General features: G+C 38.9%; 1 protein-coding gene across 1 annotated transcript in view; it reads right to left on the bottom strand.

Moving 5' to 3' along the window:
- Window positions 1-357: 357 nt before the first annotated feature.
- Window positions 358-18,856, bottom strand: part of COL1A2 (collagen type I alpha 2 chain) — a 38,343-nt gene continuing 19,844 nt past the window's right edge. The window contains exons 26-52 of the mRNA XM_058026157.1: window positions 18,353-18,406; window positions 17,674-17,727; window positions 17,501-17,554; window positions 17,348-17,401; window positions 16,523-16,567; window positions 14,720-14,818; window positions 13,960-14,067; window positions 13,091-13,144; window positions 12,466-12,519; window positions 11,845-11,898; window positions 11,683-11,736; window positions 11,474-11,581; window positions 10,480-10,533; window positions 10,333-10,386; window positions 9,273-9,434; window positions 8,458-8,565; window positions 7,914-8,021; window positions 6,919-6,972; window positions 6,705-6,812; window positions 6,449-6,502; window positions 5,987-6,094; window positions 5,270-5,323; window positions 5,025-5,132; window positions 4,385-4,631; window positions 3,769-3,962; window positions 1,864-2,106; window positions 358-1,277 (exon numbers count right to left, since the gene is read on the bottom strand). Of these exons, the coding sequence (XP_057882140.1) occupies window positions 1,131-1,277; window positions 1,864-2,106; window positions 3,769-3,962; window positions 4,385-4,631; window positions 5,025-5,132; window positions 5,270-5,323; window positions 5,987-6,094; window positions 6,449-6,502; window positions 6,705-6,812; window positions 6,919-6,972; window positions 7,914-8,021; window positions 8,458-8,565; window positions 9,273-9,434; window positions 10,333-10,386; window positions 10,480-10,533; window positions 11,474-11,581; window positions 11,683-11,736; window positions 11,845-11,898; window positions 12,466-12,519; window positions 13,091-13,144; window positions 13,960-14,067; window positions 14,720-14,818; window positions 16,523-16,567; window positions 17,348-17,401; window positions 17,501-17,554; window positions 17,674-17,727; window positions 18,353-18,406 (2,595 nt within the window). The 3' untranslated portion in view covers window positions 358-1,130. The remainder of the gene's footprint in view (window positions 1,278-1,863; window positions 2,107-3,768; window positions 3,963-4,384; window positions 4,632-5,024; window positions 5,133-5,269; window positions 5,324-5,986; window positions 6,095-6,448; window positions 6,503-6,704; window positions 6,813-6,918; window positions 6,973-7,913; window positions 8,022-8,457; window positions 8,566-9,272; window positions 9,435-10,332; window positions 10,387-10,479; window positions 10,534-11,473; window positions 11,582-11,682; window positions 11,737-11,844; window positions 11,899-12,465; window positions 12,520-13,090; window positions 13,145-13,959; window positions 14,068-14,719; window positions 14,819-16,522; window positions 16,568-17,347; window positions 17,402-17,500; window positions 17,555-17,673; window positions 17,728-18,352; window positions 18,407-18,856) is intronic.

Raw genomic sequence — 18,856 nt, 5'->3', positions numbered from 1 at the left:
CAGCTCTATCAACAGCCAGGAGCTTTCTGTCCTCAAGTGAAAGAGGGAAGCTTCAGCTTCCTTCCACTTTCAAGTCAGATGATGATCCTTCTGCACCCAATAATCCTACTCAGTAGTTGGAAAAAAGGATGGAATTATTTCTGCTCCTGAACTTCTCATACTATGAGGCACAGAGTTACTGAGTTTCTTGAGAACTTCTCGGAAGTTAGTGTTGAAATGAAGAGTCAAGTAGACAATTACACCCTTAAGAGAGTTGTAGGCAGCATTTTGAGGCTTTAACAAAATGTTTTATAGCAATGTGCTAAAATCTTGGTCTGAGATTCTCCAATGCATCTAAGCAAGTAATTAATTAAATAGTTTCTTTTGGAACACGGGACATGCTTTATTTCATTTTTTCACAATTTATTTAAACATCTCACATATACAAAATACATTTTATTTCTTTTTTTGAGAAATGATGACTTTTTTTTTACCCATAGTAGAAGATTGAAATGAAATTTGAAAGTGGGAACACCTGATTTTGGAGGAAGAAGACAAAGAGGAAGAAAAATTATCCACATGCTTAAGCTGTGGGTGAGACAGGGCATCCTAAGTTTTAAGACAGACTTCAAAGAAACAGAGAAGCAATACTTTAAATGCTACTAGCACCATCAAAGTTCAAGTATTGGAAAGATACTCTGTAATTATGCGATTAGCACCACTGTATTTTGAGTGGAATTGAAAGTACCTCAGATCATATGGAGAAGTTCCTACAAAAGATGTGGATCACTCTTGATTTAGTGTATGAGGTAGTTTAAACCTTTGGAAGTCATGGATTTAAACTTCCTCTGTGGAAGATATTCAAAGGCCACAAATGGTGCAAACTTTCATGACTTTTTATTTTGTTTTTTTTTTTTCTTTACAAAGGCTGACATTTCCCAAAACAAGGTGTTAAATCTTGAAAGACTTCCAAGTCCATTTGGGGCTGTATTAAATTTCATTGCACAATGCTCCAATCAATTCTTCTCCTTCTCTTTCGCCCAGAGTTTAAGCAAGTAGATGAACAGAAGAAATGGAAGGAGTCAGCTTTCATTATAAAAGAAATGACAAGAGAATAATTTGGGAGAGGCTTTAAGTTAATTTTAGTTCATTCATTTAAAACAGACTGGGCCAATGTCCAAACCGAATTCTTGGTCAGCGCCGCCAATATCCAAAGGTGCAATGTCAAGGATGGGCAAGCGGGATGGCTTATTTGTTCTGTATTCAATGATTGTTTTGCCCCATTCGTTGTTCTTTCTCTGTAAGAGAAGATTCATTGCAGTTGTTATCGCATTGTTCACAGTATTAAGAATTATTTCACCTGAATGGATAATTCCTGAAATAATTTCATAATAATTTTGCTTGTATTGTTTGCAAATCAGATACCCACATCCAACTATTTAGACCTCCAATACAGAAAAATTATTTACTTGAATCTTCTGTAGTCTGATGTGATGCTGTATGCCAGCTACCATATTATTCAAAATGGTATTAGATCCTAAGAGAACTCTGCCTGATTGTTTCAGTACTTAAAGATCCTGCCCCTTCTATAGCATGTGCATTGTTTTCTTATCAATCTTCTGTTTACACAGAACTTGGATCTGGTCTCCTCTGAAAACTGTTTTTTTGGCCACATGTACAGTACAAGGTATAATTTTTTTGTAACCTCTTCCTTCCCACTTGTTAAGGATCTGCCATGGTTGGGTTTGTAGGCTATGTATCTTCACCAGGCAAAATTTTGCTGGTTTGACCAATAATCTAATTCTAAATTAAAGCACAACTCTATCCCTAATCACATGCTTAGGCCTGGGCAGTCACCATGCCCGTGGTTTCTGTGTTACTTACAGAGCAGCCATCCTCAAGAACACTGAAAGTGAATCTGCTGTTGCCTTCAGCTCGTAGCTCGACGTCGTTGGATCCCTGCAGCACAACAGCCTTCTTAAGGTTGCCAGTTTCTGCATCCATGTAGGCAATGCTGTTCTTGCAGTGGTAGGTGATGTTCTGGGAGGCATGGTTGGCCAGCAGACGCATGAAGGCAAGTTGGGTGGCCATATCCTTGGAGGTCACTCCTTCACTGTTGTACTCAAACTGAAAAACAGAGAGGAACCCAGTCAGCTGTATTGCGGGGGAAAGGAGGATGTTGGTAAGGAAAATGTGTGATAGCTGCTCTAGTCTCCTGATTTTAGCTAGGGTAGAGTTAATTTCTTCTCAGTTGCTGATACAGTGCTGTGCTCTGGATTTGGAATGAGAATGGTGTTGAAAACTCACTGATGTTTCAGATTTTTGCTAAGTCTAGAATACTTATCTTTTTTTTTTTTTTTTTTTTGTGTCTCAGGCTCTGCCAGTGAGGAAGTGTGCAAAAGAAACTGGCAGGGAGCATAGCTGGGACAGGTGAGCTGGGCTGACCAAAGGGATATTCAACATCATAAAAAATAATGCTCAGTATATAAACTGGGATGAAGTAACCCAAAAAGGCAGCTAGTCTGGGTTCAGGAAGCAAAAGGGTCTGGCATAAGTCAGCAGGTGGTTAGTAATGACATTTTGCATCACCTATTGTTTTCCTTTTTATTATCATTATTATTTACCATTGTTATATATTTTATTTTCAAATATTAAACTATTTTTATCTTAAGATGCCAGTTTTACTTTGATTCTCCTCCCCCTTCTACTAGGGTGTACTGGGGGGAAGAAAGAGGGAGTTGAGCAAGTGGCAATGGTACCTAATTTCTATCTGAGCTTAAACCATGACAGCTAGGAGCTTTAAAAGAACAAAAAACTAATCACAAGTCTGCAATCACTTTTCTATTGCCATTCCAGAGCTAAAGAGCACAAAATAAAAGTAGTAGGAGCTAGACTGACAACCAGACACAAGTGGATGTAGTTGAACTGTAGAGTTCTGTTCCAAGGTATGGTGTTAACAGTTTATATGGATTCAGAGACAAGATCAGATAAATTCAAGGAAGACGATCTACTGTTCCCACTGCTACACACAAACAATGTCTGTCTCAATAAAACCGTGAAATCTTTTTTGATAGAGTTTTGAAACTTTTTTTAATACACTAGTGTCTGTGGATAGTACCAATGCTTTCTTCACTCTTATATTCTTTCTACAGCATCTACTTTTAGCCACTCTAAGAAACAGGACCCTAGACTGTTGTGATCCAATGTGATTAAATCTCATCTTAGACACTTCACCACAATATAACTCAATTTCATTTAAGAATTAGGTAATTAAATCTCCTTAGCTGTACAAAAGTGATATATTTGCAATTTGCTGGGAAAGTGTCTAACATGCAAGTAGTAGCTCTTGTTTTCACTTACACCTAAAATTCTGAATGTTATCATGGCATACACTCAGAATCTGTGATGTGTAATATAGATATCTGTCCAGGAACAGTGTTGTACAAAAATATTGATTAAAAAGATTGATGTTTTTAATTGTTCAGACATTTTCTGGACTGTCTTTATATGTACCATATTACAGTACAGGCTTCCCTTAACAATAACCATTAGTCAAGCTGAATTGATCACTTGCAGACATCAAGAAAAGTTAGAACAATACTGAGAAGTACTTTTAACAAACTGATCTAAATCAGAATCAGATCTCTTTGCCCTTCAGATAAAAGGTAGCTGGCTTTTCATATTTCTCCCCTAAGAACTTAATTTATCTGCTTGCTTCTGAGTGTCAGTGAATTGAGAACTCTTCAGACAGTGCTGAAGGAAACAATCACCCTGCCATACATCACTTACCTGGCTGCCACCATTGATAGTTTCACCAAACCATATGTGCTGCTTCTTGTCCTTGGGATTCTTGTTGATATACCAGTTCTTAGCAGGAATATTGTCGGGGTTGGCATAGATGCATGTCTCACCAGTGGAAAAATCACAGTATGCTCTAATGGCATCTGCAGTGCAGCCTTGGTTGGGGTCAATCCAGTAGAAGCCTGCCATTGAGGGAAGAAATGTAAATCATGGTTCACTCAGCATAAACTCTCCATGCAGTTCATATTCACTCATATTCATTGATATACGAACCCAGGCCATAAATATCACAGCTAGGGGCAATATTAAGGTGATAAGTGGGAAACAGGTATTTTGGATTGTTAGTGTATAAGAAACTGTATTTAAAAGCAAGGGTTAAATATTTTTGTGTTATTTTGGAAAATTAGTGCAATAATGTGCGACAATATCTACAAAGAGCTTTTCAGGATGTAACTGTATCTATTTTCAGTGGAGGCAGAAAGAACTTCTTCATTGCTCATTTAGTATTTTTGCCACGTGGCCAAGGATACCTTTCACTGAAGAAAGCTAATGCCCTGGAAGTGCTCCCAGAGCCAGAAGGGGCAAACATCTGGCATTAACATACCACTGCTCCATTCTGGGTGGCTAAGTCTGAGGTCACGGCAGGTGCGAGCTGGGTTCTTTTTGGAGCCTTCTGGGGTCAGCAGGGTCTCAATTTGGTTGTTCAGTGTTTTCAGAGTGGCATCAACTTCATAATCCTTGGGTCTGAGAGAAGGCTGATCAGCCCGGTAGTATTCTGCATCAAAGCCAACTTCATATCCACCACCATTGGGACCAGGGGGGCCAGGGGGACCAGGAGGGCCAGGAGGACCCTGAAGTTTTTCAAAAGCAGAAGACAAAAAGATTCTGTTAGAGATATGCTTTTAAAGAAATGCTTCCACACATGCATACTCCTAGTTAACTCCTGGCACTCTCAGCTCTAATTGGAGGCAGCACACATGGTGACTGCTATGGCTTGAAGCAGTGGAAGATGCACAGTGCAGGACTACCACATCTCCTTTGTGCGTTTGCACTCTGGCCATAAGGAGCAAAGAAAACCTTTAAGTTCAGGTCAATTAAACATTTCCCTAATTTTAAATATCTTTTTTTAAGAAATAAAACCATGTGCATTATTAAACTGCTAGTCTTCTGAAGTGATGTGATTACTAGGCTTATAGTGTAATGTAAATGTGTTGAATCGACAACAACAAAAAGTTTATACTCACAGCAGGACCTTGGTGACCATGAGAGCCACGCACACCAGCAGGGCCAATAGGTCCAGGGAGACCATTGCGACCATCTTTACCAGGAGGACCAGAAGGACCAGGTGGACCCTAAAAGGAAATTTGAACAGTTTAATTGACAGTAAAAATGCTACAAATAGGGATTCATATGGATGGGAGCATATATATATATTGCACAATGAGAATGAGAATGAGAGTTATTTGAATATATTCTGAAATTCACTTACCCTTGGGCCAGCAGGGCCAATGTTACCAGGAGGACCTTGATCACCATGTTGGCCCTATTGGGAAAGATACACAGTCATCAAGAAAAGAGCAGTGGGACATGTTTGTGCTTGCTTGATTCAAGAGGGAAATGTATGTAATGTGTATCTGGGTTCAGAGAATGGGAATCTAGGGCTTATGACATTTATGAGAGGAGTTAGGGTATAAAATGCTTGTTTTGGGAAGAGAGGAGAGAGGCAGTCAAGATATATTTAAGATGATAACCTACAAAATTCTTTATATTGTTTCTTCTGATCCTCAGAGAAGATTTTAAAAGAAAAGTCAGAATCCTTAAAGTTGATAGACAGTTGATAGTTTAGAGGGAAGAAAATCCACAAATTACTTAGGCTTTTCTGAGATAAAAGTTGTACAATTTCTGGCCAAAATAAGAAATAATATTAAAACAAAGGCAGAAGATTTTTTAATTCTTCATTAGCCAAATGCAATTGAGCTTCAAGGGAACTAATGGTAGTCACAGTCTAATGCCAATACCAGAATCTTCAATTTTGTACAAAAACCAGTGAATGTTAAAGAGACTATTTATGACTCTTCATTTTGAAGTTGCTGCAGAGTGGAGTAGTGGTATTAACATGCCATGTTGTGCATATGTAATTTCATATGTAACCATTTTTTGGTTTTTTTGCTCACTATACTCAAAACCCAGAAAATCATTTACTTACAGCAAGACCAGGAAGACCCTGCAATCCATTGTGTCCCTTCAAGCCAGGCAGACCTCTTGGCCCCTTATCACCAGGCACACCTTTCTCACCACGGGGACCTTGTGGGCCCTAAGAAGGGATATAGGTGTCAAAGGAATAAATTAGAAAGCTTCAAGAACATACTCCTGTCAAAGCCAGAATTAAGTGTAAATATTCTACATTAAGTCACATCCCAATGTATATAATGGACATCCCCTTAACACATCCAGGAAGAGTGCAAATCCTAAAAGCTTCAGCATTTATCCTACAAAAGAGAATGCTAACTGAGATTCTAAGTTCCTAAATATTTTCAGATCCTTAAGCATTATTGTTTGGGCCCCTTGCTCACAGTTATGGGTCCTTATTGATAAAGCATGTTTTCTCCTCTTGCATCAAGAAGAGAAATGTAATGTATTTGGTAATGTATTTAAAAATCAGACTTACAGCAAGACCTCTTGGACCAAAAGCACCAGCAGGACCGACAGCACCAGCAGGGCCCTGAAACAAGAACAGAGAATAAATGTCACTGCTGTATATTGTTCTAATGAAGGTTCCATGGTCAACACATCTCTGGAGAAAGTGAAGTAGTTATCTATGCATAGTAGAGGTGGGTTGTACTTTGTAAATACAATAGACAAGTCTTAGTCCTCTTAGACCTTAATACAGAAAGTTAAAGTATAGCATAATCTCATTGACTTACAGGTTCACCACGGTTTCCAGGCTTTCCAGAAGGACCAACTTGGCCATGAGGACCAGGGGCACCCAGAGCACCGCTGGGACCAGGATTACCAGGAGCACCACGCTCACCCTGGGAACAAAGGAATGCAACAGAGACACATTGTGTTATTACTGACTTACATATATTGGAATATTTCTTCCATGACAATGAAATACAAGAAAAAGAAACAAGTTACCTTGAAGCCAGGAGCACCATCACGGCCTGGAGGACCATCATTACCAGGATTGCCCTATTAAAATACCATGAAAAAAATTAATAAATTCCATCACCTTTCATCTCACACAGAACACTGTCTCAGTCTAATTGCTTACAGTGAGAGTAAGAAGATACTGAGATAGGATAGTATAAATCTTAAAGAGAAAAAACCTCTTCCTTATACACGTCATTCTCAAATGCCTAACGTTCTCAGGAAACTAAAATTATCTTCAAATGTTTTAGGTTCAGTAAAGGAAAAAATTGCTGGGCTTTGCAACATTTCTCTAAATGAAAAGGCTAAGACAATAGTGGTCTTCACTAGCTTGCATTTTTTTAAAACTCTTTTAAAACATTTTTCATCATTCTTTTTAGAAGAAAAATGCCAGTGGAGGGAAAAGACCTGAAACAACAGCCACAACTAAATTACTTTGCTGTCAGAAGGTTAAATGGTTTCCTTTGTGAATATTGATTTCACTTCAGCACTTAGGCTGTGTCCAAAACCCCCCATTTTCATTCAGAAAATTCCAATGAAACAAAAGTTTGGGATTTTTAAATTACTGTTCTCTGTTCTCCTTCAAATTCTGCAGTCTCTACAAGATTTTTATTCATACTGTATTAACTATGTTTCAGGTTATCATATAAGCTTCTCTGATAAGGCTGCAGGCTGCAGTTTTTATACTTTCATGAAAGATATGTATGTTCCCCACTCTATCTTTCTTGGCATTTAAGTAAAAAGTGAAAATATTCTGAGAGTGCCTTCAGGACGTACTTCAGACACAACTTTTGCTTTAAAAATTCTGTCACCTAGTTGGGCATAGGAATCCATGTCTATAAAGATCCTGATATAATTTTCTCTTAAGACATTCTACAAGTTTTCTAGCAGAACAGCTTCCAGTTCCATCTACTTTTTATGAGTATTGGTATTTGGATCAGAATGAAGAAAAAGAAACCTGAAGAGGATAAAAGACAGCTTACATCACGTCCAGCTTCACCAGGAGCACCATTTGGACCAGGAGAACCCACAGGACCAGAGGGACCACGAGCACCAGGAGGACCAGAAACACCCAGGGGACCAGGTTCACCCTAATACAGGAACAGTTGTAACAAAATGTGACATTATAATACAACACAAACCAGTCTAACAAAACTTTTAGCCTTTATCTAAGAGCAACATTTTTCTGCAATGAGTTTGGGAAGGAAAAAAGAATCAGGACACAAGAAACATACCTATCTACATCAAATGTTATCTACATTCTAAATTTTATTATCAGAAACTTAACATTTCTGACATTCAGAAATTTGCTCACTTGCAGATAATACTGGCTTGGCTGCAATAAGCCATAATTTCTCCCATTGATCTACGTCGGGTAGGTCCACATCCTATGTTTCCAACAGCAAAGGAAACAGCGTAATCTGCATCTTCCTGGTTTCCCACAAGACAGGATCTCAAGTGTGTGTGGGTTTTTTCTTTTTCCTTACATGCTATCTGTTTAAAGCAGTTTACTAATCATATACTCACTGTTGCTCCAGAGATGCCTGGAAGACCACGTTCTCCCCGAGAGCCAGGCAGACCAAGGATACCAGGAGCACCAAGAATACCCTGAGGACCTGGGGTACCAGGAGGACCCTATGACATGAAGGGAATAATATTTATATTAATAGACAAAAATAAATGTAACATACGCATCAGTGATACTGAAAATTGCATTCTCAGATACAATTTTTGCAGATCACAGAAGAAATTTCTATAATTTTTTTTGTTGAGTAACAATTGTGGTATTGCACACAAGTGCTTACTTCAATATGTATGACTTTTAAAAAAGACAGTAATTCTGGATGTGAAAGCTTAAAGATACTCAAAAGTAATTAATTTATTTACATAATTCTACGTCAACATGTGCGCAGACAACTTTAACCTTGTGATCCCCACAAATCAGAGTTTATGGTGCAGCTATGAATTGAGATTGTTCTAAATGGACATTCACAGGTTCTTTCTTTTTCTATACATGAGGATCAATTCCAGAGCAGAAGATGTACTTCCATTTCTCAGACTAAATATCTATTTCTTCTGTAGTTAGAGAAAGATATAATTCAGCACAAGAGAAAAAGAGAAAGAAAACCCTGACCCAGGGATCAGGCTCACTTTTTATGGCATATTTGTCAAGCATGCCTATGAACAATTTCTTGTGTCTCAGTGGAGCTTCTACTTAAAGGCTTTGCTAAATTTGTGGAAAAAATAGAAAAGCCCTTCACAAACACCAGAAGTATCTCAGAAGCCATAACATTCACATGAAGAGAAACATTTTTAATGAGATGTGATACTCAGTAACTTACAGCAGCACCAGCCTCTCCAGATGGACCTTTCTCACCAGCAAAACCAGGTGGGCCAGCAATACCTTGTTCACCAGTGCGGCCAACTGGCCCAACATCACCACGCAGACCTCGAGGACCATCCTTGCCAGCTGGGCCAGGAGGACCAGGGGGACCAGTGATGCCCTAGGATTGAGTATGAATATGATACCATTACAATATAGACCTGGGGATAAAATTTCATTTTAATTCCATGTGAAAAAAATGGTCCCTTGCAACAAACAGGTCATCAGCTGCTCCAAAGCAGCAATTCCTATTGCTTTGTTAGCAGTGGAGAGCTGGAAGCAGTAGGATAATTTCACTGCCTTTTTTTTTTTTTTTTTTTAAACTCTGGGCAGGCGAAAGCAGCAAAATTTGGTGGGAAAACATAGACCTGTTTCTTTTTGCATTAATTGCAATGAGAAAAAAATACCTAGTATCTCCCAATTCAAGAGAGGATTATTTGCTTTGGATAATGGGATTTAAAATTTATTTAAACCTAGAGTATCTAAGAAAAGAAGTGCCTTTTGGTAAAGGTTGGAAACACCTTTGAAAAGGAAAGACTACAAATTCAGTCTAGAATGAGAATTTCTTGCTGAAAAATAAAAAATATTCACATTTCAAAACAGAGTGAGTTTGCCCTGCTCAAGAATGGGACTAGAACTGCAGGTACTTTAGAAAATGTAGACATACAATAACCTTAACATTCTGCAGATTGGTCATGACCTTCTTATTTCACTCCATTATGAGTAATTGTATAGCCATTTGTTTGAACAAAAACAAATAAACACTGATTTTTGGAAATGGTTGGGTACTTCAAGAGGCATAGGGATGATTTATGGCTTCTAAAAACACACAAATTAAATGCATAGGTTGTACTCTGAGAGTTTGAACAATTGGATTTTTTTTCTCATCCAGTTCTATTAGGATCTGAGGTTATTCCAGTGCAATTATGATCCACATCAATGAAACAAAAGTTAGGATTGTCCCTATGCAAAGCAGCTTCTGACTTATCCCCCATTACATTTCTTCATTAGTTACTTACAGCAGGGCCAGGAGGACCAACTCTTCCAGCAGCACCAGGGAAACCAGTCATGCCCTAAAAACAAATTTGAAAATGAAGATTAGGTTTAAAGGAAACAATAACTTCATGAAAAGCAACAATGTCAGTTCTAAAAGCCTGAAGACTTACAGGAGGACCAGCATCACCGCGAGGGCCAGCAGGACCAGCAGCACCAACGGGACCCTAAGCAGGAAGGATTGAAAAAGAGAGAGGGATCAAGCAAAGGCAATTAATGCTCCCTGCTTAGAATAAGGGCTCAGTCTCACTATTGTGAAAGCTAAAGTGACTTTTACACCACGCCTATCCTGACAATAGGGTATTAAATTCTCACACACATTTTAAATCGGTATCATAAAGCCCGAGAAAAGTTGCATAAGGCATTTATGGTTCAGATTAATTTCCTTGCAAATGTTACATGCATCTAAACAAATCTGGAAGTCAAAATGTGAAAGCAGGGTAAAATCATCAAATCCTCTGTTTGCACTGTGTGACTAATACAGTCACGTAGTGCAAGAGCCTGGTATTGGTATTAAAATCATACAATAAGTAACCCAAGCCACAATATCCTGCAACACTCTGTGGTATTTGAAGTACATGGGTCTGACTTTCTGCATCATTTCAATCAGTTCTCCAGTAATATGCATGTGAGGCAGTATACAACTTTGGGCTATAAAGGTGCCAGCACATGAAAAGCCTGTGTGCAAATGGGTGCACAGACAAATTTGCACACATGCTTCTGGATGACTGAGTCTGAAAATTCGACTGTGACAGCTCATCCTGTCTTTGAGAGAAAAGTGTCAACATCCTCAGCTCAGAACTTACCCACAATCACCCCCTGAATGGTCCAAGATAGAGTGATTTTGCTGATCTTCAGAGCAAGTTGAAAATTAGTTATTATTTTCTCTTCACTTCAGTTCCAGACTCACGATCTGAGCCCACATAAATAGATTGATAAAATTTACATAACGTGTGAAAATCAGCAGTTTAACTTTTCTCACAGCCTATCTTGAAGTTTTGTTTCTTTCTTTCATTACCTTTTCAGAATTCAAGGCTTTCAGGGTAATGTATTGCTTGCATGGCAAAGTTGGGAACGATGCATTTCACAAAGACACAATTCACTTACTGGTGGTCCAGAAGCACCGATTGGGCCAATGGCACCAGTTGGTCCAGTTTCACCCTTAGGTCCTTTGGGCCCGCGCTCGCCTTTAGCACCAGGCTGACCAGCTGCACCCTGTGGGCAGAAAAACAGGCAAAATGAGGAACTGAAAACCTTGCAGAGGAAACAGAGGAAGGTTATGGCATCAATATGAGGAAAGTGCAAACAAAACTTACAGGGGGTCCAGCAAATCCACTGGGACCTACAGGACCAGGCTCACCACGTTCACCCTAGAGAGAGGACAAAGTAGAGACGACTGGTTAGAATGATCTTTAAAAGAGCAGTTTTCTGAACATCATGTCTTTGACACAGGAATAATTATAGAAATTACAACTTACAGGGATACCACGGGCACCAGCAGGACCAGCAGGACCAGCAGGACCTCCTTCTCCCTAAAAGATAGACAAAACACTTTGACACTGGGAAATGTCAGAGCCAAATGTCTGCAGCCAGAACAGGAATGCTCCTGTGGTACAGATACAAATAGTGAGTCTCCTTGGAGCTCCACTACAGAGGATGTTACTGAAAATGCTTCTGGTTTTGATCCACCCTGTATTAATAATATCTAATGATTCTCAGACAGCATAACGTATCATTCTGAGCTGATGTGGGTTATTCATCATTGTATCAAAATCTCCTCTCACAGTGCAAGTAGGATTGTGGAGTTTAACCTCAGTTGGGAAAAATTCAGCCCAAGGCTGATTCAGAATCCTCTCCAGATACAACCCACTGCCATGGAGATGTGCATTCCCTTCCCTGCCCTTTTAGAAAAAGTTTTGAGGTTCTATGGCAAGCTTCACTGAATATTCCCAAAAGCCCTTGCTTCCTGAATCTGAAAAACTTAAACAACTGGTGTAAACTAGAAAGATGGAATTGTTTTTTATGGAACTTATCTTTAATATTCATGTATGAGTAAACTGTAGCAACAAGGCATTTTTTCATTCAAAGAGTAGACTTACCCGATCACCAGCACCACCAGCAGGGCCAGGAGCACCAATAGCACCAGGCAGACCCTATGGGCCAAGAGACAGGACATTGTTTCAAACAAAATGTAAGTAGGACCAAATACTTTAAATAGGCTTTCCCTTTCCCCCCGAAGAAAGATGTGTAACTAACTTTCTTTCAGATGTTCTCAATATAAAGGATACATGACTTTATAAAACAAAACCTATTCTGTTATTTTCCTTCCCAGAGTATGAATCCTAAGAAAGACACCTGAAATCTCAAATTAAGGATTGTTTTGTGTAACTTTGCAGGCTGTCTTTAAAATTAGCTGCCTGGGCTGAGCCCATGAAATTAAAGTTCACTATCACACTGAACATCTGTGCAATGTCTGTAAAATACTCTGCTCATGTAATTTCTCTGCTTGGATGCATGAGAAGTGATCGCTTTTCTCTCTCTCTCCTCCTGAATTCAATCATCCTCGGACAAGGGGCAACAACATTACATTGATTTGTATCAAAAATGAGCAGCTAAAAACAGTAACGCAATACAATGGGAAATGCATGTTCTGAACATTCTTCTCAGTTATTTAATTTCTGAGGTGTAGCAAGGTAACGTGGAGTAGAACCAGAAGATACTTACACGAGCACCATCTCTTCCTGTTGCACCCGTATCACCTCTCAGACCTGGGGCACCCTGGAACACACAGCGGCAAAAATTGTATTGGTAGTGAACACAACAGTTTGTATGAAAGAAGTCTTGAGCTGTTTGCTGAGTACCTGTGCATTATTTGGATATCACACAAGAACCTTATGCTAGGTTTTCTGGAGAAATGAGAGTTGATTATTTTATTCTTATTGCTGAGTGGCTACTGACTGGCAAAGTGAATGTTTGGAAAGGGGACTGGCATGCTTTTCAGGATAAACCTGCTTCTGTCATGGGAAGCCTTTTTGGCTTCTCTCAGGTACCAAGAATTTTGAATGAAAACTACGTCTATGTATATTACAAATGATTTAATCTCTTTTTTTTTAATCCCCCTCAAAATCTCTTTTCTTTTAGTCAAGAGACATCCATCTGTAAAAGTTCTTCTAGCTATTAACATTATACCTTCTATATGAAGCAAGAAAACAGCTATTAAAATGATGTCATATAGGCAGACACATAAAATGCCACATGTTTCATATAACAAAAAGTTATTTTCAGACCATCACTAAAGTCAAGAAACCAGATCAGCACTCTGTTCTCTCTGTTTTTTTTTTTCTTAATACAGCCTAGTGCTCTTCATTATTCTGCCTGTCAATACTTAGCGTTTTTAAAAAAGTTTTAGGATAGCACCTTGGAAATGACATTCAGTCCCTTAGACCAACAAAATCTCTACTTGCTGACCATTGAGTAATACAGTTTCACAATAAATAAAAGTCACATTGGGGTAACACGCAGTTTTTTCCAAGTAATGAAATTTAGGCATCTCAAACCTGTCCATGCAGTAACAAGCCAGTTGTCCACCTTACCTTTTCACCCTTGCCTCCTGGAACACCAGCAACACCTCTCTCTCCTGGGATTCCACCAGGGCCAGCAGGACCGGGAGCACCAGCAGCACCAACATTGCCAGGCTCACCCTAGCAGCAACAGCATATCATGGAAGTCAGGGTCAAGTCACTCACACAGCTTGGAACAAAATCATCATTACTATTCTGCCCACCATTCCACTTGGTTGTAAAACAGTGTGAGTAGTAACATTTTTGTCTCGAGCTATTGTACATGTTTTACTTTTCCAGCTAGTGAAGATGCTAGATGTGAATGCTCTCACTGATTCTGTGGGCTCCTGTGGTTTTAGGTCTATTTTCCAAACTAAACTTCTGTAGAAAGACTAGCCATGGAAATCTAGAAAACTAAGACCCAGATTCATTTAGCATCAAGCCGACATCATCATTTACTAGATGATCACTTATTATTGACCTAATATCTGGGGGAAAATATTACTAACTAGAGACAAGAGCTTCCTATGTAAAGTAGGTGTGGGTATAAACAGAAGTCAGCCTGAATTTTGGTCAGAATCTCAGATCCTATCTCCAAACAGAAAACCAGCATCTCCAGCTGACAACCTGTATTCAAACTGACTTCCCCTCCCATCATCCATATTACTAAATACAAACCCATTTAATATTAGTGTGGATGAGCTGGGATGAAACTTCACCACTTGGAGAGAGGTTTTGGACAGCATTGATCAGGAGTTCAGCAGTAAGGCAATGGCAGCTGGAGAAGTCATACCTTGTTACCATCGGGGCCTGGGGGGCCAGAGGGACCACGGCTGCCAATGGGACCAGCGGGACCGACAGCGCCGCTCTCGCCAGGAGGACCACGCTCACCCTAAGGAGACAGACTGATCTGAGGGCTTCCTCGGATTGCTCTCTGCTGAAACCACTGGCTGGGAGCAGTGACAGCATGGCACATTTTTATCTGAACAAACCCTTAATTAGGATTGTGCAGCTATTAAATAAATTGGTCATAAGAACTGGCTCTAGCTTTTGACAAAAAAGTATCAGGATGGAGTAATGAATTCTTGCATCATGACAACGGCGACAACAAAGTATCGATACTTCTTGAACATGGATTTTGGCTACTGTGCTTGTTCTGTTAACAGACATCCTACTGTCAAATGGAGATTCTGTTTTAGGACAAATAATGAATTCTAATGAAATTAAAGGGATAGTAATTGGCAAACAATTGTTTTTACAGTGGCAAGTGCCTGGTGATAGGAGAATAATAAAGGTAACACCTAAAGCCTGCTAATGTGACCTGTACATTATAACAGGTATAAGGTCAAATTCTGAATCATAGATCTGGACACATGGAAGTAGCCAGAAACTCAATTTAAATGCACAATAGATCTATCAAAGATAGAAACACTAGTTTTACTAAAGATATCTCAAATTATCTCGGTGTGATCAAACTGGATATCAGTGAATAATCTAATAAGGTATAATGGAGTTTTTAGTTATGCTGGAGAATTTGGAATTTGTGTAAGAACTATAACGTGGTTAAAGAACTGACTTAAGGGGAGTTAGCTCACCAGTAAAAAGTACCAATGAGCAACAGATTAATTTATATTGTAGAGATGTTCCTAAATTAATTTTTTTTCATACATTTTGTTGATTACAAAGAGGCAGAAAAAGAAGAAATATGCAGATATCACAAAGGAAGGATTTGTCAACAGGAAGAAGGACTGGCAGACTACACAGGAAGAAGTGAACAACCTGCTAGATAGCTATCACAGCAAAGAGATAAAAATCAAGAGTGCAAGTACCGGGACATATATTTAGGCATGAAAACTGCAAATTTTGCTGTAAATGGAGGCTTCAATGGTGAAAATGACTGAAAGGGAAAGGTAATAGCTAACTATATGATGAACACATGTAAAAGGAAAATATGATCTGGCACAAGCAGTGGGTTACTTTTAGGAAGTATTAGTTTTGTGTATAAAGCATCAGTAAGGCCTAATTTGGAATACTGGATGAAATACACTGGGAGCTCGATATGTGATGCTTAGGGCAAGCTAGAGCAGAGGAAAATAACTGCTACTGCTAAGACAAAGGGAACTTGGCTTGAATGAAATGGAAAAATTACAGTTTAGAGCACGTGTTTTTTGATACAGACTCAGGGCACTGAAACATAGGGAGCAAAATTGCTGTTTAAGCTGATTGAAGTAACTTTTAAGAGTGAATGGGAATATTTGTCACTGGATACATTTAATCTGCAAGTCAGAAGAAAAGAAGAAACAGAAGTAGGTTAAATATCAATCTCTTTAGAGGCAGATTTGGAAAGCAAATACTTAATTGAGTCCTTTATAAACTACTCATTGCTCTACATAAATGGGATCCTCCTGTCAGGCAGGAAGGCATCCACACAAAGCTCTTGGAGGATGTCAATTGAAAGTTCAGAATTAAAGGGAAGTGGGATGCAATACCTTCTAATGCCTATTCTCATTTCTGATTTCAGAAATGTACATAGTTATTATTATTACTGATCACATTAATAAGACAGTCTGTACCAGATTTCAAATGAGTTACTCACTCTTGGGCCAGCAGGACCAGGGACACCAAATTCACCATGAAGACCCTAGAAGAAAGTAGATATAGAGGTAAAGTTTATTTTACTTGCTTAAATTGTTCTTTGTTTCTTAGCAACAAATGGAAATTCTCAAATTGCAACAGCATATTGGAAAGTTTCAGACAATCTATTCCATACATGGAAATAAGCCCTTTTCCTCCAGCTACACAGTATCTCAAGGTAGACATTAGATAATATTTTTTCATCTGAAGAGTTAGTTATTAAATTGAAAGCTCTTTTTTCAGGTATATGCAATGTAAACTCTTTTACAGGGACAGATGTAACTATAAATGTGAAAGGTGATTATGATGCAAAGGACGCACAACTTGCAGCGTATATCTCACGCTAACTGTGCAGCAGCTAGAGCATGAATTACAACTGAACCACCTCAGCTGGATACCATTGTACATTCCCTGAAATCAGCTGAGGTGCAAAAACATAAACGGACTAATGCAAGTTAGACTGAACCTTGAAGATTTTGAAAGAAATGCGAAGTAAATTATTTTTCATGTACTGTCTCTTCTGGGGAAGAAGCATAGTTTATTACTGCTTAAGGTCCCAAAAGCAAAGGGCTATCTTTGCTCTGTTTCAAACCAAAACTTTGAAAAAGGAAGTATGATGCAAGCTCCAAGGCAAAAGGGACTTTTGCAAATTAAGGTTTGCATGTTACCCTGATTGCTTTGTTTGGCAAACAGATTCACCAGGCTCTTGCTCCAGCACGTGTGCCATTGCAAACCCAGCCCTCATGCAATGCCTCCCCATGCATGGAGTGCTGTGTCTGTCACTCACCCTCTCGCCTGGTTTACCAGCCTCCCCAGCAGGGCCCGAGGGACCTGGCAGACCCTGAGTGTAAAGAGAGAAGAACACAAATACAGTTAAGGCAGAAGCTCTTCATGCTTTGGGAACCATGGATAAGATGGAACAGAGCACACAGTTACTCACCTGGAAGCCAGGAGGGCCAGCAGGACCGGTTTCACCCTTTGCACCTTGGTTGCCCTGGGTGGAAAGAAAAACAAGTGATTAAGGTGAAATACAGGGAAATGGATTTTAAAATGGGAATTCCCATTAATTAAAAATAAATCACAAATTGGATTTGTGTGGAAGCTGTTACTTACAGTGACTCCAGGAGGACCTTGAGCACCGTTGTTTCCCTCTGGACCAGGAGCACCCTGTATATGTTCAAGTAGAAAGCTATTATCAAAGTGTTAATTTGATATGAGTAATATCTCTAAATTATTATTTGCCAAAACAAATGTCTCTCACTGTTTATTTTGAACTTAACCATTTACTTGCAAGAACTTCACAGCCAGAGGTACTAATGGTGCTTAAAATTTTAAATTTTCATAATTTTAGTTATTGCAGCACATTCATACTTAAGAAAACTTCTTTTGGAATTACGAACTATAGAAATCTTGCTGATAGCATTTTTCCCAAACAAGATTGTTTTTGGTTCCCTTAAATGGAAGAATTACTAAGTTTCAACTATGAGTTAAAAGGTGGAAATTTACAGGATTAATTAGAAACCATACACTGTGCTATAAGATTGAAGGATAGGGAGTGCTATTTTTTTCTGTTCATAGGATAATGCCACTAATACCCAAGAAGGGAAGTTTTCATTTATCCATTAAGTCATAGCTCCCACTGACATGAGGCTAAAAATAATGCATTCCTAAGGGCTTTTCTAATTTCATCATCTAGTCATACTTGCACAAACCAATGCTATCTTATTACAGAGGTTTGGAAAATCTACCTTTTTTCTCTCTGGAAGGTGATAAAGAAAATATAACCACGTACCCGTGGGCCAGCAAGACCAACATTGCCTTTATCACCAGGTTTGCCAGGTTCACCCTGAAGTTGAAAGAAAAAGATATAAAAGTTAACCAACACTTCATATTAGATTCAGTTTAAACTGCTAAGCAGAGACTTCTCATTGCCAGAAGATTTACTGTAACATTTCTTTAACCCAAATTAAAACATACACAAGCTCCATCTGTCTTTTTGGATCACTTAGATTAGCTCAAAAATATATGTCTTTTCAAAACTTGATGCCTTTATGTTTTGAGATTGTAATTCATGGCAGTCCATGTAGTATCCTAACACTATATTTGCCTGTGTGTGTACAGCAACACCCAGTCCGGGACATGATTGTTATCTGTGGCCTCTGTGGGACATGTAAAGAACTCCACTGAAGTCACTGGTAGCTGTTCTTCTAAATTGAGTGAGCTTTGGATAGTGCTCCATAAATAACAGTACTCTGGAACTGATTTAATGGCCAAACTTGACAGAACTTTTACAGAT

This window comes from Melospiza georgiana, chromosome 1 (assembly GCF_028018845.1).
Source record: "Melospiza georgiana isolate bMelGeo1 chromosome 1, bMelGeo1.pri, whole genome shotgun sequence".
Taxonomy (NCBI): Eukaryota; Metazoa; Chordata; class Aves; order Passeriformes; family Passerellidae; genus Melospiza; species Melospiza georgiana.
The sequence above is the reverse complement of the archived record's forward strand: the minus strand, read 5'-3'. Positions and strand labels throughout refer to the sequence as shown.